The sequence below is a fragment of the Coregonus clupeaformis genome, chromosome 15 (assembly GCF_020615455.1).
Source record: "Coregonus clupeaformis isolate EN_2021a chromosome 15, ASM2061545v1, whole genome shotgun sequence".
Classification (NCBI taxonomy): domain Eukaryota; kingdom Metazoa; phylum Chordata; class Actinopteri; order Salmoniformes; family Salmonidae; genus Coregonus; species Coregonus clupeaformis.
The window spans coordinates 43,503,341-43,527,925 of NC_059206.1; the positions used below are offsets into that span (position 1 = coordinate 43,503,341).

At 41.5% G+C, this 24,585-nt stretch overlaps 2 protein-coding genes across 7 annotated transcripts in view; one reads left to right on the plus strand and one right to left on the minus strand.

The window, feature by feature from the left end:
• LOC121582384 (AP2-associated protein kinase 1) overlaps positions 1–10,379 on the minus strand; it is a 36,877-nt gene extending 26,498 nt beyond the window's left edge. For 4 of the 6 annotated variants that reach the window (XM_041898131.2, XM_041898128.2, XM_041898127.2 and 1 more), the window contains exons 1-4: positions 9,266–10,378; positions 4,170–4,288; positions 3,828–3,936; positions 1,732–1,874 (exon numbers count right to left, since the gene is read on the minus strand). In XM_041898131.2, coding sequence (XP_041754065.1) covers positions 1,732–1,874; positions 3,828–3,936; positions 4,170–4,288; positions 9,266–9,425 — 531 coding nt within the window. In that variant the 5' untranslated portion in view covers positions 9,426–10,378. Of the gene's footprint in view, positions 1–1,731; positions 1,875–3,827; positions 3,937–4,169; positions 4,289–9,265 lie in introns of all 6 variants that reach the window. The other 2 variants (XM_041898130.2, XM_041898132.2) reach the window with 2 other exon arrangements.
• Positions 10,380–13,852: 3,473 nt separating this feature from the next.
• Positions 13,853–21,098, plus strand: LOC121582387 (annexin A4). Its single transcript, XM_041898135.2, has 13 exons — positions 13,853–13,948; positions 15,236–15,294; positions 15,984–16,071; positions 16,971–17,065; positions 18,283–18,396; positions 18,589–18,679; positions 19,053–19,132; positions 19,395–19,451; positions 19,672–19,765; positions 20,175–20,270; positions 20,424–20,482; positions 20,607–20,729; positions 20,846–21,098. The coding sequence occupies exons 2-13, from the start codon at positions 15,286–15,288 to the stop codon at positions 20,897–20,899; spliced, it is 960 nt and encodes a 319-aa protein (XP_041754069.1). The 5' UTR covers positions 13,853–13,948; positions 15,236–15,285; the 3' UTR covers positions 20,900–21,098.
• The last annotated feature ends 3,487 nt before the right edge of the window (positions 21,099–24,585 follow it).

A 24,585-nucleotide genomic window follows, 5' to 3' on the forward strand; every position in this document is an offset into this window, starting at 1 on the left:
CCCATTGAGAACTTGTGGATGATCCTCAAGAGGCGGGTAGACAAACAAAAACCCACAAATTCTGACAAACTCCAAGCATTGATTAAGCAAGAATGGGCTGCCATCAGTCAGGATGTGGCCCAGAAGTTAATTGACAGCATGCCAGGGCAGATTGCAGAGGTCTTGAAAAAGAAGGGTCAACACTGCAAATATTGACTCTTTGCATAAACTTAATGTACTTGTCAATAAAAGCCTTTGACACTTATGGAATGCTTGTAATTATACTTCAGTATACCATATTAACATCTGACAAAAATATCTCATAACACTGAAGCAGCGAACTTTGTGAAGACCAATACCTGTGTCATTCTCAAAACTTTTGACCACGACTGTACTTTGCTCTGTTCATCTTTCCCTCGATCCTGACTAGTCTCCCAGTCCCTGCACCTTCAAAACATCCCCACAGAATGATGTTGCCACCACCATGCTTCACCGTAGGGATGGTGCCAGGTTTCCTCCATATGTGACGCTTGGCATTCAGGCCAAAGAGTTCAATCTTGGTTTCATAAGACCAGAGAATCTTGTTTCTCATGATCTGAGAGTCCTTTAGGTGCCTTTTGGCAAACTCCAAGCGGGCTGTTATGTGCCTTTTACTGAGGAGTGGCTTCCGTCTGGCCATTCTACCATAAAGGCCTGATTGGTGGAGTGCTGCAGAGATGGTTGTCCTCCCATCTCCACAGAGGAACTCTGGAGCTCTGTCAGAGTGACCATAGGGTTCTTGGTCATTTCCCTGACTAAGGCCCTTCTCCCCCGATTGCTCAGTTTGGCCGGACGGCCAGCTCTAGGAAGAGTCTTGGTTGTTCCAAACTTCTTCAATTTAAGAATGATGGAGGCCACTGTGTTCTTGGGGACCTTCAATGCTGCAGAAATGTTTTGGCACCCTTCCCCAGATCTGTGCCTCGACACAATCCTGTCTCTGAGCTATACGGACAATTCATTCGACCTCATGGCTTGGTTTTTTTCTCTGACATGCACTGTCAACTGTGGGACCTAATATAGACAGGTGTGTGCCTTTCCAAATCATGGCCAATCAATTGAATTTGCCACAGGTGGACTCCAATCAAGTTGTAGAAACATCTCAAGGATGATCAATGTAAACAGGATGCACATGAGCTCAATTTCGAGTCTCATAGCAAAGGGTCTGAAAACGTATGTAAATAAGGTATTTCTGATTTTTATTTTTAATACATTTGCAAAAAAATCTAAAAACCTGTTTTCGCTTTGTCATTATGGGGTATTGTGTATAGATTGAGGAATAGTTTTTTGAATAATTTTAGAATAAGGCTGTAACGTAATAAAATGTGGAAAAAGGGAAGAGGTCTGAGTACTTTCCGAATGCACTGTGTGTGTGTGTGTGTATATATATATATATATATATATATATATATATATATATATATCACTGGAGGTTGGTGGCACCTTAATTGGGGAGGACAGGCTCGTGGTAATGGCTGGAGCAGTATGAGTGGAATGGTATCAAACACATGGTTTCTATGCGTTTGATGCCATTCCATTCGCTCCGTTCCAGACATTATTATGAGCCGTTCTCCCCTCAGCAGCCTCAACTGAGATATACATATATATTATTTATATGACTGGAAGACTAAGCCAAGAATGAGATGAGAGAGCGGGAGTGGGAGCAGAGAAAGGAGGTGGGAGAAAACACAGGAGAAGGGTCCTACTCCTCTGCACCTTGAGGTCCCTGTGTATGATGGGTGTCTTGCCCTGGTGCAGTCGAGACACGGCGTCACATGTGTCACAGAAGATCTGCAACACCTCTGCCTCGGTGAAGCCTGTCTGCAGACGCTGGTTCATCAGGTTCACCACCTGGCCCCCTGCAGAGATACATCACTCAGTCTCATTACTGAACACACACACTGGGTATGGAGCTAGCAAGGTTCACTCAGTACACCCATCTTGCACTCAGACACTCAGTCTCTTGATCATCTAAAACAGTGGTATTCAAACTTTTACAGCGGGGACCCCATTGTTTTCACCAGAATTTCTGGGGACAATAATTAATTGTGACCACAACTCACCCAAATCTAATGACACAACCATAAAAATCGTTAAATATAGATTTTTACGTCAACAAATAATTTTCAAGTACCCCCCCTACAAATGTATATTTTTCTACAAACTTGTGTGTATCGTCCTATAAAATAACATGTACTCTTAATGTTTTTTTTGGGTGACCCCACTGCAGTTCCCCTGCCCCCACTAGGGGTCTCGACCCCGACTTTGAATACCACTGATCTAAAATGACCACTTCACAATAGAGGCCTTTACTGAGAGGTTTCACATGGTGTTATACTGTACACTGAGTGTACAAAACATTAGGAACACCTTCCTAATAGAGAGTTGCATCCCCTTTTGCTTTCAGAACAGCCTCAATTCAACGGGGCATGGACTCTACAAGGTGTCGAAAGCGTTCCACAGGGATGCTGGCCCATGTGGACTCAAACGCTTCCCACAGTTGTGTCAAGTTGGCTGGATGTCCTTTGGGTGGTGGACCTTTCTTGATACACACGGGAAACTGTTGAGCGTGAAAAATCCAGCACGTTGCAGTTCTTGACACACTCAAATCAGTGCGCCAGGCACCTACTACCATACCCCGTTCAAAGGCACTTAAATATTTTATCTTGCCCATACACCCTCTGAATGGCACACATAAACAATCCATGTCTCAATTGTCTCAAGGTTTGAAAATCCTTCTTTAACCTGTCTCCTTTCATCTACACTGATTTGAAGTTGATTTAACAAGTGACATCAATAAGGGATCATAGCTTTCACCTGGAATCACCTGGTCAGTCTGTGACATGGAACGAGCAGGTGTTCCTAATGTTTTGTACACTCAGTGTATAGCTAGTGTGATGAGGCAGCTCACTAAAGGAAGAAGTAGAATCTAAAACAAATATTGTATTATTAATATGTTGATAGATTTGTAAAACTGTCTATACAGTAAGGTCTTCAAGGTTGGGCCACAGAGGAAAATACTCAAAAACCAATTCATAACCTCACAACTATTTCATCATGTCAGACATGTTGTCATTCAATGAACATTTAAGTGTCCTCTTCATTCTGACAGTGTTCCCATAGAGCGGAAAAACTATGCTCTATCACTCCATTATTAAGAGCGAATTATTCCGCGAACAAACAAAATAAAGAAATGTAGGACCCTAGCTTGACTAACTGTTAGCATGATAAGTGAAGATAGCCTTGGAGTGAAAGAGAGCAAGCAAGCTCAATGTCACAATGGATAATAAAGCTCACAAAAGAATGGCAACATTCACAGCCTTTGAGGGGAGTTTTTTTTGTACTATCCATATAACATATATTCACATCAAGGAAATAAAACCTGGTGCAGCACAGAACTCAAATGATATGCTAAATGACTAAAATGTAAATGTAAATATGCAAAGACAAGTATTTAAAAAAAAGTCAAAATGTAAATGTAAATATGCAAAGACAAGTATAAAAAAAAAAGTCACCACACCGGTGGTAGGCCCAGATCACATTTTCACTCCTCCCTTGTACTTGATTGAGGAATTAAGGTCACTAATTAGTAAAGAACCCTCACCTGGTTGTCTAGGTCTTAATTCAAAGGAAAAACCCAAAACCTGCAGACACTAGGTCCTCTATGGAATGAGTTTGACACCCCTGGCCTTGATGGAAGCTAGACTAATAGTTAGACAGAGAGCGCCCTCATGTGGAGTGACAGTCGCCCGGCTTTATTTTTGTCTTTCAACTACACTTGATTGAACACAGACCCTTCAGTAAGCACTCACCTTTACAGTAGTCCATGAGGATGAGCACTTCCCACACATCTCCTCCTCCACAAGTGGTGATACTAGAGTCCAGATAGCCAACAATGTTCTTATGGCCGACCAGGTCCTTCTGCAAGAGCACATGCACAACCAGATTACATTAAAAGACAGAGTGAACATTATCATGCCATTTAAGTTCAAGTTCAAACTTTATTGTCCCCAGAGGGAAATTGAAACGGATAAATAAGGTGATGCAGAGTTCATGGGCCTGCCTGTGTTTTCATGTAAGCAGAGGAGAATATTAAAAAGAGTAGCTCCCCTCCAAGCATGTCGTGGGTGTGGGGTAATGTCACAGCTACTCACCATGATCTGGATCTCTCGCTTGCACACCTGCAGGTCGTGCTCATTGTTGACATACATCCTCTTGAGGGCACAGCGGAGTCCCTGGCTGGTTCGTACCAGGAACACGATGGCAAACCCACCTGTGAGAAAGAGAGAGAGTGAATGAGACCGAATTAAGGTTCAGTGTTTGGAGGCAAGCAACCATTGGTAGTCTGAAGTAATAGAGAAAACTGAATATAAGGGATATTCCAGGTCATGAACATATCACATTCTATTGTATTTAGGTATCAAGGTTGGGATGTTGGCAAGACCACTCTGTGCTATGGCTGGCACAATTAGATAAAATAAAATAACTGTCATAACCATAAAAAAAAAAAATGCTGATTGAAGACGACAGCTGAGCATTTGTGCGGTTGAGTCTGTGTGATAACAAAAATGGACTCTTTACAACATGATGAAACTTTGTTGCTCCTGAAACAAGCAGGATGTTGTAGCAAACACGTCTTCGGTTGCCTAGGCAATGCCCCCCTCCCTGCAGCAACAGCACACATACAAATAGAATGAATAGAATAGGCATGGAATCTCTAGCCCTGGCAATTTGACTGGTAAACTCATTGGTACACTCACAATGGCTGCCTGGTATTGTGGTAATGTAGAATGTTCATTCAAATGATGTTAACTGACGTGGCTCATATAATATGTCATTTAGCAGACGCTCTTATCCAGAGCGACTTACAGGAGCAATTAGGGTTAAGTGCCTTGCTCAAGGGCACATCGACAGATTTTTCACCTAGTCGGCTCGGTGATTAGAACCAGCGACCTTTTGGTTACTGGCACAACACTCTTAACCACTAAGCTACCTGCCACCCCGCCCCGCTCATGCAATGCTATGGTCAGATGACATGAAAATAGAGCTCTTTGGCCACGCACACCAGTTTAGTTTAGTTTATTGGGATCCCCATTGGCTACTGAACATGCAGCAGCTACTATTCCTGGGGTTCACATAAAACGTACACATATTCACATATACTGTACAGTTAAATTAGATCTTTAGAAAGAGGAGAGACGCTGTGATACAAAACTGTTTTTTAAAACTAAACTTGCTTTTTGCTTGAGTAACCTCTGGTGGCAGAGCATTCCATGATGACATGGCTCTACAGTGCCTTGCAAAAGTATTCATCCCCCTTGGTGTTTTTCCTATTTTGTTGCATTACAACCTGTCATTTAAATAGATTTCTATTTGGATTTCATGTAATGGACATCCACAAAATAGTCCAAATTGGTGAAGTGAAATGAAAAAAAATTACTTGTTTCAAAAAATACTACAAATAAATAATGGAAAAGTGGTGCGTGCATATGTATTCACCCCCTTTGCTATGAAGCCCATAAATAAGATCTGGTGCAACCAATTACCTTCAGAAGTCACATAATTAGTTAAATAAAGTCCACCTGTGTGCAATCTAAGTGTCACATGATCTCAGTATATACACACACCTGTTCTGAAAGGCCCCAGAGTCTGCAACACCACTAAGCAAGGGGCACCACCAAGAAAGCGGCACCATGAAGACCAAGGAGCTCTCCAAACAGGTCAGGGACAAAGTTGTGGAGAAGTACAGATCAGGGTTGGGTTATAAAAAAATATCCGAAACTAAACACCTCCCTCTGCAACTGGATCCTGGACTTCCTGATGGGCCGCCCCCAGGTGGTAAGGGTAGGCAACAACATCTGCCATGCTGATCCTCAACACAGGGGCCCCTCAGGGGTGCGTGCTTAGTCCCCTCCTGTACTCCCTGTTCACCCATGACTGCATGGCCAGGCACGACTCCAACACCATCATTAAGTTTGCCGACGACACAACAGTGGTAGGCCTGATCACCGACAACGATGAGACAGCCTATAGGGAGGAGGTCAGAGACCTGGCCGTGTGGTGCCAGGATAACAACCTCTCCCTCAACGTGATCAACAACTTCTAGCCCCAAGCCATAAGACTTCTGAACAGCTAATCATGGCTACCCAGACTATTTGCACTGCCCCCCCACCCCACCCCATCCCCCTCTTTTACGCTGCTGCTACTCTGTTTATTATTTATGCATAGTCACTTTAACTCTACCCACATGTACATATTACCTCAATTACCTCGACTAGCTGGTGCCCCCGCACATTGACTCTGCACCGGTACCCCCTGTATATAACCTCCCTACTGTTATTTTATTTTACTGCTGCTCTTTAATTATTTGCTTTTTTTTTTTTTATCTTAAACTGCATTGTTGGTTATGGGCTTGTAAGTAAGCATTTCACTAATGTCTACACCTGTTGTATTTGGCACATGTGGCAAATAAAATGTGATTTGATCTTGCAGTATCCCTTTAAGCTACAGTATGCAGAAAATATTTCTTTTTTTTACGTTAAAGGTAACAGAATTACATAATCTTTATTAAAATACATTTTATTCAAGAAATTATTAAATTGTTTGAGTTTACCCTTTTTGTAAGCTTTTAAATTATATCAAACTCAATGGTTAATATTTTCCAGTGATGAAGACATGTCTCATGGTATGGTGGGGTATGCTAAATGGGTCAACTTTCCTGAATGTTTTGGCATTCAGGTCCAAAAACTTACTTTCTGACCACTTCTACCATGGAACAATATTTATGGTAAATGTCATTCAAATCCAAAAGGGTGTGGTCAAAAAGTGATTGAAATCAAATGCAACGACCCAGTAGTGGTAGTGACGGCAGAAGTAATGGTAGCACTAGGGTTTTCATAGGCTCTGGGTTAGTTATAGTGACCTATTCTTGGGTGGTTTGTAGGTGTGGAGTTATTATAGTGGGTTAGCATAGTAGACTAGATTAAGTACTACAGCATCATAATCCATATAATGTGTTTTTAAGCTCTCAAAATGTTTTAGTTTGAACATTCTGAAAGTTGTGGCAGTGATTTCAGTTTAGTATGTTGAAGCCTGTATTCCACCATTGAAATTAATGAGAATACAAGATTGAAAGGTTGAGAATGTGACTACTGAAGCAAGTCACACCAAATATTAAATAAATACTCTTATAATGGTGATTCACGTCCCACTACGAAACAATATGATTAGAAGACAAGGCAAGATATGAGTAAAGAAATCGAATAGGCCTAACCATTCCGTAAAATGCAGCATCCATCCACTAATGTAGTGTGCGTAACACATAGAATTACATAAAGAAACCCTGGTGTAGCATCATTAGTCATCTTTTGCCAACTGCCTTTGTGGCATCATGTTTAATTCCTGACTTTCAGTGCAACTCAAGCCTCCATGATGGCATTGCCCCAGGGAAACTGTAGGCCTATCTAGCCTAACTGTCTTAGCATGGAATTCGCTGTCTGTAGCTAATGTTGATAACCTACCTAGGCTATATGTTATACCATACTGGTGTTACATTTCAGTGTGTTGAAACTGCAGTGCACTGTGTAGATCTTTACAGTATTGCAGTGCTAGTTGCTGAAATAAGATTGGGGCAGGGATAGGCTACTTCAACAATATGCAAGACACTGACTATCTCTCTATTCAGCATGTCTCAGACTCAGTTCCTGAATCGTGTACACTGCAAAGCAGCGCTTCAAAAGGATGGACAGAATAGGCAGAATTCATGATGCAATTTGCCTTCCTAATCAACAAAAGCATTGAATGTGAAAAAGTGATAGGACCATTATTGTCATGATGAACCAAGGTTGTTAGAGCAAAATTGCAGTCTTTAAGAAGGTTGTGCAAAGTAAACTACTTTTGCAAGATGTCAGGGCTACATCATTACCCTACCAGTGAACACAATCCACACAAATGACTCTACTGAGCAGTATAATGCAGGCACTGCAATTTCCCAGCATGCAGCACTCTTATCTCTCTCTAACACACTCACATTAACATTCACATAGCCACATACACACATACTCACCTGGGGATATAGAGTAGCAGGTTAAGAGAAGAAAAAGGTGTATACCTTTCATTCAGGTGTATGATACAAAATGGTAGGGTTGTATGGTAACATGGGTTGGGATACATTGGAGAATTTTGATGTTCCATTTATTGTAATGTACATTGTGTTTATTTAGGCTAGGCATGGCGTTTTTAAAGGCTATTTCATTTTTCTATTCTTGAATTATTTCATTTCAGGAATTGTTTGAATTTGCATTAACTTGAACCAAGATTGCTGCTTAATGATAAAAATATACTGTTTTGAGAGGTGATTTGACCATTTGCACAGGGAGTCAGGGATTAGCCTAATATTACATCCCTTCCTCACATCAAGGCATTATCTGCAGATTCTTTGGACTTCACTACCAAGTACCTGAGTGATATCCAAACGATCAGCAACTTGATCTGTATGGTCTTGGGTTGTCAAAATGACAAAGATACTAGGTTTAATGTCCCCAATGGACTTTAGTTTAAGAGTAGGCCTACAGATACTTCCACACCCCAGACATCTCTCAGTGCTCTTCAGTACCTGAAAATGAGCTAGCATTCCTAGAGTGAGCCTCTCCTCGTGTCCATGGTCATACATTTTAATAAATCATACAACACTCAAAACAGACTGTCCCTGGGCCCATTTAATCAGCACCTCATATGTAAGGGGATTTCCTGCCAACGGATTTACCAAATTAAGCTGCTGCTCAAACAATGAGATATGTCAGTCACGTGACAGATAAATCACTGTCTTGCAACAGCCCTTACACTTGATCATCAAAACTGGAAAACTACAAACAACATGGCACCTTTGAATTGCTTATCCAGCTACATTGAAATGGTCATTGGACTGGGTGTGTCTGATATACGAGTGTCAGGAATAGGATTACATCTTGGCATTGAGTGGGAAGTTGACAACAATATGTCTTTGCCAATGACATAGCCTACTGTAGCCATATCATTCTGAAACCTTGGGCTGCCTCTAGCTTAAGCAGAACTGAATGTCATCATACCACAGTTCGTGTAGCAGCTACCTGACCTATAAATGACTGATCAATGTTGAAACATTGTTGCAGTTTGCTGTCTGACTGAAATGTCACATGACATGTTCTCAGTCAGCATGGGCATCAAAACATTGTTTCCAAAAGACAAGCATCAATTCCTACATCTCACTCACCTTCGGCCACTGTTTCTTCAATAGTGACTTGGTGTCGCCCAATAGTACATGAACGTCCAATTAAATTGCCACCTACATGGCTGGATCCACTGCTACCTCCTCCAGAACCAGGTCCTGAACTGACCAACTCCCGACGAGATGAATCAAAGAACTTCCTCATGATAACTATCAGTCAGATGATCAGGAAAAATTGTCCTCACTTCAATCAAAACGACGCAGAATGCTCAAATGACGATGCAGAAAGCTCAAATGTCCTTGTTTCCAGCTATGTCAGTTTCACAAATTAACTTTGTTTTCTGGACAAGGCCTAAGGTTTGTCTCACAAAGCCAGTCTTGTTGTTTGAAGATGCCAAAAACAGCAGTGATTTCTTCACCAGCAGCTAACGTTAGCTGTCAATTATGAGCTAACTCCGAATAACCACTCTCCCATTTGCTTGACAGACTAGATAACTATAGAGACAAGATAGCAGACTTAACGTTAATATAATTCCGCTAAATCTTGTGCAGTATTCGACTTGCTAGCTATCATCTTGGAGGAGGAAATATCTCCATCAGTGCAGCTGTTCAGGGGGTTGTAGGTCCCTCCATCTCCGCGGTTAGCTTAACGTTATGACATTTCATGTAGCTGAGGTTATCCTGTAAAAATAATGTCCGTTGTAATATATCCCCGGTACAACGTGCCAATGTTACACGATCCTTCCATATTCAATGTCTTTCAGCAAATAATTATTATTTCCAAGTCTGCTACAATTCATCATCAAGTTAGCTAGCAAGCTAGGGTACCAATTAGCCAACGTCAGCTAGCTTACTGGCTGCCACGAACCGCTACCTAGCTCTTTCGCAACAGGAAATGCCTATCAAAATGGTAACAGGAAATGGTAATTCCGAAATTGTACCAACTGTAGCTACTTTCGATCTCAGTTTGGTTTGACAGCTCCCTTAGAAAATATAGATAACATATAGCCAGCTAGATAGTAAGTTAGTATATGTTGGATGTACGCAAGCTAGGTTAATATAAGCTTCGGCTACAACGACAACATATCAGTAGCTGCCTGTTACAGCCCTTAGCCTACAGCTTTACTGCAGTGGAGTCATGGGGTCTGTAGTGAGGGGGGCACACACTGGTGGCATTGCCTGGTGGCGCGGGTGAGCAGCCACTATGGAGCATCTCTAAAATGAACTCATTTAATGAACTTTTTCATTAGTATACTAGTATATGGGAATGGGATAACAGGCTATTTTCCTCAGGAAGCATAATAATAAAATCAAGAAGTCTGTGGCAGAGAGAGAGAACAAACAATAAGGTACATTTATCTGCAATCACAATTAACATATATATATTTTTTAAATAGAGAGAGAGAGAGAGAGAGCGAGAGAGAGTGAGTGAGTATGTTCTTCACTGTAAAATATAATGTAGCCTGCCCTAGCCGCCTCCCTAAGTTTGAGTTATTCACTGCGTTAGCACACTCCGCCAACCCTGATCTAGCAGTGTCTGAATCCTGGCTTAGGAAGGCCACCAAAAATTCAGAAATGTCCATCCCCAACTACAACATTTTCCATCTAGATAGAACTGCCAAAGGGGGTGGAGTTGCAATCTACTGTAGAGATAGCCTGCAGAGCTCTATCATACTATCCAGGTCTGTGCCCAAACAGTTTGATCTCCTACTTCTAAAAATCCACCTTTCCAGAAATAAGTATCTCAATGTTGCCGCTTGCTACAGACCCCCCTCAGCCCCCAGCTGTGCCCTGGACACCATATGTGAATTGATTGCCCCCCATCTATCCTCAGAGTTCGTACTGCTTAGTGACCTAAACGGGGATATGCTTAACACCCCGGCCATCCTACACTCCAAACTAGATGCCCTCAATCTCACACAAATTATCAAGGAACCTACCAGGTACAACCCTAAATCCGTAAACATGGGCACCCTTATAGATATCATCCTGACTAACTTACCCTCTAAATACACCTCCGCTGTCTTCAACCAGGATCTCAGCGATCACTGCCTTATTGCCTGCGTCCGTAACGGGTCAGCGGTCAAACGACCACCCCTCATCACTGTCAAACGCTCCTTAAAACACTTTAGCGAGCAGGCCTTCCTAATTGACCTGGCCCAGGTATCCTGGATGGATATCGATCTCATTCGGTCAGTAGAGGATGCCTGGTGGTTCTTTAAAAGTGCTTTCCTCTCAATCTTAAATAAGCATGCCCCATTCAAAAAATTCAGAACTAAGAACAGATATAGCCCCTGGTTCTCCTCAGACTTGACTGCCCTTGACCAGCACAAAAACATCCTGTGGCGTACTGCATTAGCATCGAATAGCCCCCGCGATATGCAACTTTTCAGGGAAGTTAGGAACCAATATACACAAGCAGTTAGGAAAGCAAAGGCTAGCTTTTTCAAACAGAAATTTGCATCCTGTAGCACTAACTCCAAAAAGTTTTGGGACACTAAAGTCCATGGAGAATAAGAGCACCTCCTCCCAGCTGCCCACTGCACTGAGGCTAGGAAACACTATCACCACCGATAAATCTACAATAATCGAGAATTTCAACAAGCATTTTGCTACGGCTGGCCATGCTTTCCACCTGGCTACCACTACCCCGGCCACCAGCTCTGCACCCTCCGCTGCAACTTGCCCATGCCCCCCCTGCTTCTCCTTCACACAAATTCAGACAGCTGATGTTCTGAAAGAGCTGCAAACTCTGGACCCCTACAAATCATCTGGGCTAGACAATCTGGACCCTTTCTTTCTAAAATTAGCCGCTGAAATTGTCGCAACCCCTATTACTAGCCTGTTCAACCTCTCTTTCGTAACGTCTGAGATCCCCAGAGATTGGAAAGCTGCCGCGGTCATCCCCCTCTTCAAAGGGGGTGACACTCTAGATCCAAACTGTTACAGACCTATATCCATCCTGCCCTGCCTTTCGAAAGTTTTTGAAAGCCAAGTTAACAAACAGATCACCGACCATTTCGAATCACACCGTACCTTCTCCGCTATGCAATCCGGTTTCCGAGCTGGTCATGGGTGCACCTCAGCCACGCTCAAGGTCCTAAACGATATTAGACAGTACTGTGCAGCCGTCTTCATCGACCTGGCCAAGTCTTTCGACTCTGTCAACCACCGCATTCTTATTGGCAGACTAAATAGCCTTGGTTTCTCAAATGACTGCCTCGCCTGGTTCACCAACTACTTCTCAGATAGAGTTCAATGTGTCAAATTGGAGGGCCTGTTGTCTGGACCTATGGCAGTCTCTATGGGGGTGCCACAGGGTTCAATTCTTGGGCCGACTCTTTTCTCTGGGTATATCAATGATGTCGCTCTTGCTGCTGGTTATTCTCAGATCCACCTCTACGCAGACGACACCATTTTGTATACATCTGGCCCTTCATTGGACACTGTTAACAAACCTCCAAACAAGCTTCAATGCCATACAACACTCCTTCTGTAGCCTCCAACTGCTCTTAAACACAAGTCAAAATGCATGCTCTTCAATCGAACGCTGCTGGCACCCGTCCACCCGACTAGAATCACTACTCTCGACGGGTCTGACCTAGAGTATGTGGACAACTACAAATACCTAGGTGTCTGGTTAGACTGTAAACTCTCCTTCCAGACTCACATTAAGCATCTCCAATCCAAAGTTAAATCTAGAATCTGCTTCCTATTTCGCAACAAAGCCTCCTTCACTCATGCTGCCAAACATGCCCTCGTAAAACTGACTATCCTACCGATCCTTGACTTCGGCGATGTCATTTACAAAATAGCCTCCAACACTCAGCAAATTGGATATAGTCTATCACAGTGCCATCCGTTTTGTCACCAAAGCCCCATATACTATCCACCACTGTGACCTGTACGCTCTTGTTGGCTGGTCCTCACTACATATTCGTCGCCAAACCCACTGGCTCCAGGCCATCTATAAATCACTGCTAGGCAAATCCCCGCCTTATCTTAGCTCATTGGTCACCATAGCAACACCCACCCATAGTATGCGCTCCAGCAGGTATACCTTACTGGTCATCCCCAAAGCCAACACCTCCTTTGGCCGCCATTCCTTCCAGTTCTCTGCTGCCAATGACTGGAACGAACTGCAAAAATCTCTGAAGCTGGAGACTCTTATCTCCCTCACTAACTTTAAGCATCAGTTGTCAGAGCACCTTACCGATCACTGCACCTGTACACAGCCCATCTGAAATTAGCCCACCCAACTACCTCATCCCCATATTGTTATTTATTTTGCTCATTTACACCCCAGTATCTCTATTTGCACATCATCTCTTGCACATCTATCATTCCAGTGTTAATACTAATTGTAATTATTTTGCACTATGGCCTATTTATTGCCTTACCTCCATAACTTGCTACATTTGCACACACTGTATATATATTTTCTGTTGTATTTTTGACTTTATGTTTTGTTTTACCCCATATGTAACTCTGTGTTGTTGTTTTTATCGCACTGCTTTGCTTTATGTTGGCCAGGTCGCAGTTGTAAATGAGAACTTGTTCTCAACTGGCTTACCTGGTTAAATAAAGGTGAAAAAAAATGGTTTACCACAAAGGGGAGGGACCGAAAACTCCTCTCTGTGCTGCGGTTCAAAGCCCAACGTTCGCAGAAGAGACCTTCTCTTCCGTTTTCCTCATTTGAAAGGAGAAGTCGTTTTTACTGTCTATACCGTAAGTAAACTTTTTTATGACATCTTATAGGATGAGGTTAAACTAGAAATATAGGCTCGATATGTATTGTGTTGTTTTTAGCTAGAAGCTTTAGAAGCCCTATTATCTGACACATTCAAGGGTGTGTCTCGAACCGAAACTAAACCTCAAAAGTTATTATTCCATTGCTGGCCGCCAGCAGACAGACATCCATCGCGTCCTGCAAACTATATACTTATTGAACTGGGTCATAAGTTACAATCACAAGCGGGGCAACTTGGAAACTAACAAGTAACTATAAGAAATGTGTTGGGTAATAATGTCTCCATATTTACCAAAGGTTTGTAGGATCTGCGCAGTGGTTACTTTGAGAAATGCATTTACTCCAGTGGGCTAATGTAGGCTACTAATGTAGGCCTATTGATGTAAAAAGTAATCAAGAAAGGTGGGACTTTAGATCTAGTAATGTTTTGATATGGCAGTGTGACCGAGGCAGGGGTCAAAAGGGTTCTTCTTGTGCCAGGTATTTCCACCCCAAACTGAGCAGATGTATACAGTAAATTCCTGAAAGAGTTGTCATCCTTGGTTAATGAAGAGGCACAAAATGGACAACAACCCCTGGACTATAAGGGCACTTTTTAAAATTTTAAGTGAGAATATAAAGATGTTGTCTCCTATTAATATAATAATTAACAACATAAACTATGTTGAGTGACACCCTGAAGAACTAAGCTCTGACCAGAGACTGATGTATTTTGGGGGAAGTGTTGTAGGCTAATTGTTTCAGTTGGTAAGTAGATTTTTAAGAGTAGAAAAAGTTAAAGACCCAGTGGCTCTCTCTTTCTGAGCTGTGTGTGTGTGTTTGTTTGTGTGTGTGTGTGTGTGTGTGTGTGTGTGTGTTGACCTGTGAGGAGAGTTCCACTGAGAAAACACAGGAGACTAAATTATGAAATGTGTGTGGGTAAAACCCTCTCAGGGCACTATCACATTCAGTAGTAATTAGACAGTAATGAGGGTAATGAGTATTTAACCCAGTCTTTCCTGCTGTGAAAGCTCACCACATTGTTATTCTCTACAGAGCTGATTAGGTAATGTAGCAACGGGACCATCTGCTTTTGATCAACTGATCAAAGTGTGAATTAACAAATGTATGTAGATGGTCTATGTTTCGTTAGCCCATCTTTATCTGTTACTCAAGGGTCAGAGGTATTGTATGGATAATGGTAATATAATGCACATCTCAGGAAAAATGACATATATGCGTTTATTAACAATGCTGAGAAATAATATAACTTTTTATTTTCATAGCTTTTCCCATCTCTCTTGCTCAAGATTCGAAACTCTATCTCACTGGCATAATGGCAGCGGTAAGTCTCAGCACCCAAACATGTGTACTGTAGCATGCAGTGTGAGTGAACTATGAATGATTGTAGTGTTCAACATTTGCATGATCAGATCAGATTTCTTTTTTTTTGCTTAGTATTGGAAATGATTTACTTATGAACAGTATGTTCATTGAAGCTTGCATAAAAGATGTATGACGTACTATACCAATTAAATTATCCAAACAAATGTTTACTGCTGTAGTCCTACTGACAGCACAGACAAGACAGCTTTTTGAAAGTATCAGCCTCGGTATACAAAGAGCAACAAAGGCAGTCTGACATATAGGCTACACCTATACGGTACATAGTAAATACGTTTATTGCTGTTACTGAACAAACACACACACCTGTTGAGATGTGTATGTTTGTGCATGTGTGTACCTATAGCCCAGTGGTACTCAACTCTTACCCTACGAGGTCCAGAGCCTGCTGGTCTTCTGTTCTACCTGATAATTAATTACACACCACTAGTGTCCCAGGTCTAAATCAGTCCTTGATTAGACGTGAATAATGAAAAAATGCAGTGGAACTGACTTCGAGGTCCAGAGTTGAGTTTGAGGGTTATAGCCTATGACTCAAAGTGCAGTAGTGTTGGATAGTGACTGGATAAATTCCAGCTGCTGAATTCATTGGGAGTTATATGTATGCCATTTTAATATTTGTTTCTGCAGATTGGCAACCGTGGAACTGTGACTGAAGCCGCTGGCTTCAATGCAGAGGAGGATGTAAAGAGACTGAGAGGAGCCATGAAGGGGGCTGGTGAGTGATCCCAACATTCTAAGCAATGACTAGCTGTTTGTTTCTAAAAACGATTCAGACATTCAGAAAACAAGTTCGGATGAGTATGATAGGATCCCCTTTTTTCTTCTGATAAATAGGTCTTAATTTTAAAATAGTTGTACGTCTTTCCTTTCAATGAAAGCTTCAAAAACACCATGTTGAACAGTATGCTACTATTACTTTAATCAGTTGTAATTATTCTAGAACTCTCTACAGGCCCTCTACAGGCCCTACACATGATTGTAGTTACTTTCCATTTCTAAGACCTCATTCAGTCCTCTGAGTGTGGCCTGGGAGTACTTTCTTTCCTTCTCCACTCCAGTCTTTGTGACTCATATTTTTTTATTTTTCATCATTATTTTGCCTTTCTCCTGTTCTAGTCAAAAGTTACTGTAGGATTGCATTATCTTTGTATTATATTTTGTATCTCTGCTTTTTACAGGTCTATGCTGTAGGGATACAATGCAGAAAAAACAATGAGCATTGTAAGAAAACAAGTTACGAGATGTTAAACACAAGCCTACACGATAGTATACTTGGCTCTATGTTAGGAATGTTGATGCTGTTAGCTAGACTTAATAGGTTTCATCTGACTCTAGTGTGAGATGTATTAGAAACAGATGGCACATACACTGAGAAACAACTGTGCCTGTGGGACCAGGGTGTTTCCAGGGTGACAGAGGAGCTTGGAAGCAGGAAGTGTGTCTGTTCAACATTGAAATCTGGCTAAGCTCTTTATAACTGTGTGATACCAGGGAGATATTTAGGATATTTCAATGGTGATTGATGCTGTTTTATCACCAGCAAGTTATTTTATCTAATGGATCAGTATAATGTGAAGGTATACAGTAATGTAACCCTGTGATGTTTTCTTATAGGCACGGATGAGGCAGCTGTCATTGAAGTCCTGGCACGTCGTACCATTGCTCAGAGGCAACGCATCAAAGAGGCTTACAAGCAGACCGTGGGGAAGGTAAGTGTTCTACTGACGTGTTCTACCTGTGTTATTGCATTTCTCATATCCCAGTTTGAATTATCAGACTATTCTCAAAACTTTCCAAAAGCTAAATACCACCAGCTCCAGTAATGGGGGGTGAAGATATTTAATACTTTATAGTGACAGGAGAGTGTATGGATTGTGTAAATAGTTATATGTATCATGTGATCAGTCATGGGAGGGTATACTACAAAGCAGGATCATGGAGTTAGCCCGCTAACTGGCCTAAATATGATTAAAATAACATTTTATTAATTAGAAAGATATGCCTGAAATGGGCATTCTCTAATTGGCTCAACAACCAAATACACATATCTAAGTTTAGCTTTCTTAATGAACTGGAAAAACAACAAATATTTCTGGTTATTTATCAAATTTAGCTGGCTAACTTATTGATGCTGTTTTGTAGTATACCCCTCTGGTGTGTGGCTTTGTGTGTGTTTCTATGGGTGTGGTGGTGTCTGTTGTTAATGGTAACATTGTGCTGACAGTTGGTGCCTTAGGTTGATCATTAACTCTTACACAAAGATGGTTATGTGTTTCAGAGAACAGAGAGAAGCTTGTCTACCATCACAGGTCAGGTGGAAAGACCTCTCTCATGAGGGTTGAGGTTAACCTGATTTTAAATGAAGACAAGTGTCAATCAGGATACTGCACTTTGTGTTTGAGTGAAGTAGGGAGATTATAGAATGACCGGCCCCATGTTAAACAATAACTAAACTCGACATTTTAAAACTAAAAGGGAAGTCTGATCAATGTTTACTCTGTTGGCACAGAGTTTGGCATACAATACGTCATTGATAAAGTTATCTAAAAGGTCCCATGAATGAGGAAGCTTGCCACAGGGAAGGGCAAAGATTGCTAGTGGAATCCTCCTGGTCAGAAACAGTGAGTCATACAGTCCATGGGGACGCCCACAGGCAGGCAGACTCATGAAGAAGCTAAATGTGTACATTACAAACGTTCTGTGTACAGCTCTTTTGCAGCCACTCCCTTCTGGAAGCAGACTTGTATCTGGAATGTCTGAAGCATATAGGAAATCCAAGGCCTGACAGATTAAACATTCTGAAAGCCTTGTTTATCACCTCTGAGATATGAGTGTATGAGAGCAATAGTCTATGCTTACTTGAGCTCTAGGCAGGAGATTGTGTCAATTGAGACCCATTTAAATGTCTGTGTCTCTGTCCCTGTAGGACCTGGCAGATGATCTGCAGGGAGAGCTGACGGGGAACTTTGAGAAGGTGGTGCTGGGCCTCCTGATGACCGCTCCTGTGTATGATGCCTACGAGCTGAAGAACGCTATGAAGGTCAGAGGTTATTACTGCTAGGGAGACCATCACAATGGGGATTTATGTAACGCTTTTCAATACTGTACATCTTCGAGCTATTGACATTGTATTGGGCTATTCACCTCATCCACAACCCATAAATGTGTTGCATCACACTACTCTTTGAAGTACTTACATAGCTCTCCACATCTCTATTTTACTGAACGCTAGGGTGCTGGAACAGAGGAGGCTGCTCTCATTGATATCCTGGCCTCAAGGACGAACGCTGAAATTAGAGCCATCACGACGGTCTATATCAAAGGTAGTAGCTACACAGTACTCAGCCTTTCTGTGCCATGTATTGCATCTCCATCTGTAGAAGAGGTATCACATGCGGTGTATGGTACAAGTCAATACCTTTAGTATTGATCACTGTATATAAAGAGGAATTCTGATCTAAGATATCAGTGTCTCACCCTCTTTAGAGTGTACTGACAAACAATGAATTACACAACATGAACACAATGCATGATATGAATGATTTATTAGTGTCTTCTATAGAGCAATATTCAACTTTTGTTGCCTGCCATAGCTTTTGACAGGGTGTTCACAAACCATTTCAAGTGTTGTGGTTATAATTGCCGAGTCAGATCACTCTTAACTCCTACTTTTTGCTTAATCATGTGTGACGGCAGAACATGGACAGAGCCTGGAGGAAGATATTGATAGTGATACTTCTGGAATGTTCCAGAGAGTTCTAGTCTCTTTGCTCACGGTGAGAATAGACAATATTGACCTCTCTTACTACACACCTGGTTGACCTTCATATTCAAACAATCAAAGGAAAGCAAACAGAACTACAGTATATTAATTGTTGTCAATGAAATAGTCACTCCCCCTTCACTTCATCACTTGTGTACAATTTAACACATAATGGATGTTTGTAGTTTTTAGAGGTCTCTTATAGCCAGGTAATGGTTACGTCATTGTCTGACTCTTTGCTAACATGGCCTCTGTCTCTGTGCTGTGACTGACAGGCGGGGCGAGATGAGGGCAACACTGTGGATGAGGCTCAGGCTGTGAAGGATGCTAAGGTGAGAATATGGACCCAGAGAGGAGGTGACCTGGCTCTGTCTAACTCGCATAGTAGCACATGCTGGGGTATCAGGATCACCCTACGGTTAGGAAGATGAACAGTAAGATCAATTTTAGACATAGTTTTAACCTAATCTGACATCAAATATGTCCCAAAACAGTCAGTGTTTGGAGATTTTCTTTTTGGGTTTGTGAAATATTTTTGCTGTGGTTTCTCAGGATATCTACGAGGCTGGGGAGGCTCGTTGGGGAACAGATGAGGTCAAGTTCCTCACTGTGCTCTGTGTGAGGAACAGAAACCACCTACTCCAAGGTATTGTCCCCTCATAAATATTTCAGTGTTTTCCATATATTCATCATTGCCGCCACTCCCAAAATATTTTATAATAATAAAATAGATATTTTTACATTTCTGCCAAGACTCGCCTTTAAGATCAGAGTGACAAGTTACAACAAGTTACATATCACCAGAAGTGACCTTCTCACAGTCGTTCAACAACAACAAATCTCCCCATTCTACTTGTTTATTGCTTGTTTATTACGCTTTACACTTCTCTTCAGTTAAGTTACTTCCACACTGACTTTGGCCCAAAATGTAATGCACAGACACTGTTCTGCTGACCTATTCTGGTTATTTGAGGAATCAACATTTTGTGATGTGCTTCTTACTCACTACAACAGTATGATTGATTCCACATCTCTCTCTCACCTCATTGTCTCAGTGTTTAAGGAGTATCAGAAGATCTCTGGGAGGGACATCGATGACAGCATTAAGAGGGAGATGTCTGGCTCGCTGGAGAATGTATTTTTGGCAATAGGTCAGACGGATCCAATTTGTTTCAGTGCCTCTTGTAATAATGTACCAAAGACAGATAAGACTGAGAGTCAGATCAGTTCTGATGAAAATAAGCTAAATTAAAGCTTGTTGAGCTATCATGCCTGATGTATTGATTTGATTTATTTTTTTGCAGTGAAATGCCTCAGAAACAAGCCAGCATTCTTTGCAGAGCGGTTATATAAATCCATGAAGGTAAAGCTTAATTGAGACTTTTTTTAACACACCTCCCATGGAGGGTGCATATCTGCCTACACTTGTGGGTTATCAGACAGAATGTATCAGAATGTTGGCAGCTCCTTCCCTCCTGTCTTCTCAGGGTCTGGGAACTACAGACAGCGTCCTGATTAGAATCATGGTGGCTCGGGCCGAGATTGACATGTTGGACATCAAGACCGAGTTCTTGAAGGCATACGGCAAGACTCTCCATTCCTTCATCAAGGTGAGACCCCGGTCACGAGATTAAGTAATACTTTATCTCATAAAAAGTAAAAGTTATATTTGTGCCCATTTCTTTCTGTTTTCTTGACGTAATCTGAGTGTTTCTGTATTGTTTAGGGAGACACATCTGGAGATTACCGCAAAATCCTGCTGGAGTTATGTGGAGAGTAGGACGTTGAACATCTAGGACATCATTCAGCGATGACTTCACTCTGCAACAACACCATTGGTACCTCTACCATCTGCTGTTTCCTTTGCTTATAGCTCTCAAAATCCTCTGCTCTTCTGTGGCCAGAGCATTTTATAATGACCATGATGCCTTTTTTCACAGTTTGTGATCCTAATTAAACCAAAGACAAGTGACATTTTACACCTGCCTGCATCTCTTTATTGATCCCCTGCTAGAGCTTTAATTAGTGTTGTTGGTTAGAGAGAGCTGTTGCCACATCTCAGGAAGCATAAAATATGGACCTTTTGAACCTCTGCCTCCCACCCCAGTCTCAGCAGAAGGCCAATTTCATCCCTTACTGATTGAAGTCCATTTAATGACTTCGTTTGGATGTCTTGTTTGTTGAGTCAACTCTGAGTCATTTGATTCAATTACCTTAATTTGATGTTAGTTTGATTTGGAAGGCAATAAAGTATGTAAGCATCTTGGTGCCTGGACCCTGTCCTCACATTTCAAGGCTGCGCTAAGACATTGATTATCAACACCCCAAATTCCGCTCAGGTAATCCCAACTATAAATGAACAGCATTTTCATCCTACTGCAGGCCCACAACAGGTAACCGTCATTTACTTGTTTTAATCCATGTCCTCGCTCAAAGCATAGGCCCAATGATACAGTTCTAGACAATCTTGTATCAATCTAGCCCTATGTTATTTTCAAATAAGGGGTTACCAACTGAGCAATGTAGGCCTATGCTTGTATTAGAGACTCCGTCTGATCTGAAATCCCACAGCTGCGGCATGCCAGAAGTTTGATCTCAAATGGATTTTATTATAACTCTGGCCTCTTAAGCCAACATGGACATTCTGGTAATATCTGAAACTTGGCTAAATAAGACTATGCCGGATGTGTCTCTGGCAGGTTATAATGTTTTTAGATCTGACAGAGTTGGCAGAGGTGGAGAAGTTGCCATATTTACAAAGGACACTAACTCTGTCCCTAAGGAATTTGAATGTCTAGTCCTAAATGTGGGCCTTGGTAATAATGGCCAATTTACACTAGTGGGAATGTATCCCTCTGCCTCAACATGTGCTCTTAGCCAATTGTCTGACTTGCTATCTAACTATGCTAAATCTGAATTATACATTTTGGGTTATCTTAATCTGGATTGGTTGATGCCAGCTTCTGACAGGCTGAAAGATATCTGAATTGAGCTAAATCTAACTCGGTTGATAAATGAACCAACCCGCCCCAACTTTAAACACCCTGAAAAATCTACTCTTTTAGATATTATTTTGACAAATGCCCTAATGACATTTTTGCTAATTAGTGACCATTGTCTCGTTGCCTGCATAAGAGATGCAAAGCTACCGAAATCTCGCCCTTGCATTATTACAAAGAGAAATTATAGGCAATAATTATTTTCTGATCTGGGATTGTGTGAATGGGGGGTTGTTAGATATCTCTGACTTGGATCAGGCCCTAAATTGTTTTACTTCTTTGCTCAACTCTATTACAGATAAGCATGCTCCATTCAAGAAACTATGGGTAAGGGATAGAGCTAATGCCTGGGTCATGAATGAACTATCAGATAAACTTCAGGAGATACATTTAGCTTGGGTTAAGGCTGACTGATTCTACGTCTGACTGGCAGCCCTTCAAACACTTGAGAAATAGATGTCTATCCCTGGTTAGAAGAAAAAAAATCTGCATACTTCTTGAACTGTGTATCTACGAATGGTGGGAATCAAGCTGCCTTCTGCAAGGTAGTCAAATCTCTGAAACAAAACTCCATTCCCTCATTACCCCAGCAGGTTATGACAGCCTCTGGTCCCATAACAGATAAGATGGACATTTGTGATGCTTTTAATTACCACTTTACCTCAGCAGGCCACCTATTTGATAAAATAGCTTCTGAAAACTCTGATTCCAGCCGAGGGATTCCGTTACTCACCTCGAGCCAGGTTGCAGAGAACGATACATTCCCAGATATACATTCCTCATTTTCATTTCAACCATTTGATGTCTATGATGTACTAAGTGCCTTATTGAAGATATATATATTTTTTTTAAATCCACTGGGGCTGACTCACTTGATCCTTTTTTGCTGCAGCTTTCTGCCCACTTATTGCAGACTCATTAACCTATATCTTTAGCTTGACAATTGTTTCTGGGGTTATCCCTAAGATCTGGAAAACGGCACAAGTCCTACCCCCACACAAAGACGGAGATCCTTCTGACTTGGATAACTACTGTCCAATTTCCAAGCTATCTTCCCTTGCCAAAGTTTTAGAGTCCCTGGCCAACTCTCAGCTTAACTTTTTAAACTTCTCATTCTATTCTTAATGAGCACCAATCTGGTTTTAGACCTAAACATAGCACTGTTTCTGCAGCTACACTTGTCTTAGATGATGTGCTATATTGTTTAGACTAAAAATCATTATGCTGTCTTATTGATTGACCTGTCGAAGGCATTTGATACAGTTGACCATTTCTTTCTTGTTCAAAGGTTGTCTGAAATAGGCCTAGATCAGTTCTTGAACCAATTGCAAGATGCCTATCTAACGGACAGGATACAATGTGTGCTTACTGACTGTATCAAATCTAGTTTCCACAATATTACGAAAGGTGTGCCGCAGGGGTCAATTTTGTGCCCTGTTCTCTTCACTAGTTAGACCAATATTATTTATATATCTGTGAAAACATGTAACATTCATCTCTACACGGATTATACAATTATTTACTCCTGTGCCCCCTCAGTACAGCAGGTCATTCATGACATTCATTGGTTTTGACTCAATTAAAAAATTGCTTACTGATCTTAAACTAGTGCTAAATGCTAATAAAACCAAGTTTGTTGTTCTCTAGGTTTTGTAAATATTGACCCTGAGGACCTGCATATTTGCACATTGAAGGGAGCCCAAATTGAACAAGTTCTCCATTATAACTACTTGGGTATTTGGCATGACGATAAGCTCTCTTTTAAAACACACATTGAAAACTGACAAAAAAGGTGAGATTGATTTTTTTTACACAAATAAATCATGCCTCGCTTTGGAAAGTAGAAGGAAGATTGTTCTAGCAACGCTTCTCCCAGTACTTGATTATGGTGATATAATCTAAAAGCATGCAACAGCCTCTTCTTTAAAAACTTTAGATTCAGTCTATCATTCAGCACTGTGTTTTATCACTCGGGACAATTTTCGTACACATCACTGCATTTTGTATAGTTCTGTTGGCAGGGAGTCTCTGACTACCAGAAGGGCCCAGAATTGGCTACTTTTTGTACATAAAGCGGTTCTTCAGAGACTCCCCCACTACCTCAGCTCACGCATTAACTGGAGATCCAGTAATTTTCAGACCCACTCCCTGGGCTGGCTGGTTCTGGAGGTCCCGTGGGTCTCCACTGACCTGGGGAATAATACTTTTAGTTTTTGTGCCCCCAGCTCATGGATTAGCCTTCAGGCCACCTTGAAATTAAGGGAGGTGATATGTGAATTTGTTGTACTTATTTTATTGATATTATTTATATCTCCTTATATTTATAAGGCTCCCTTGCAAATGACCCACCCTGTATAAATAAAAGTTTAATAATAAAATAAATAATAATCAATTCAGGCAGGCCCCCATACTGACTAGGTATCCCCCTTTCCTCATACACCTACAGCCTAATCACAGAGTTGTGAGA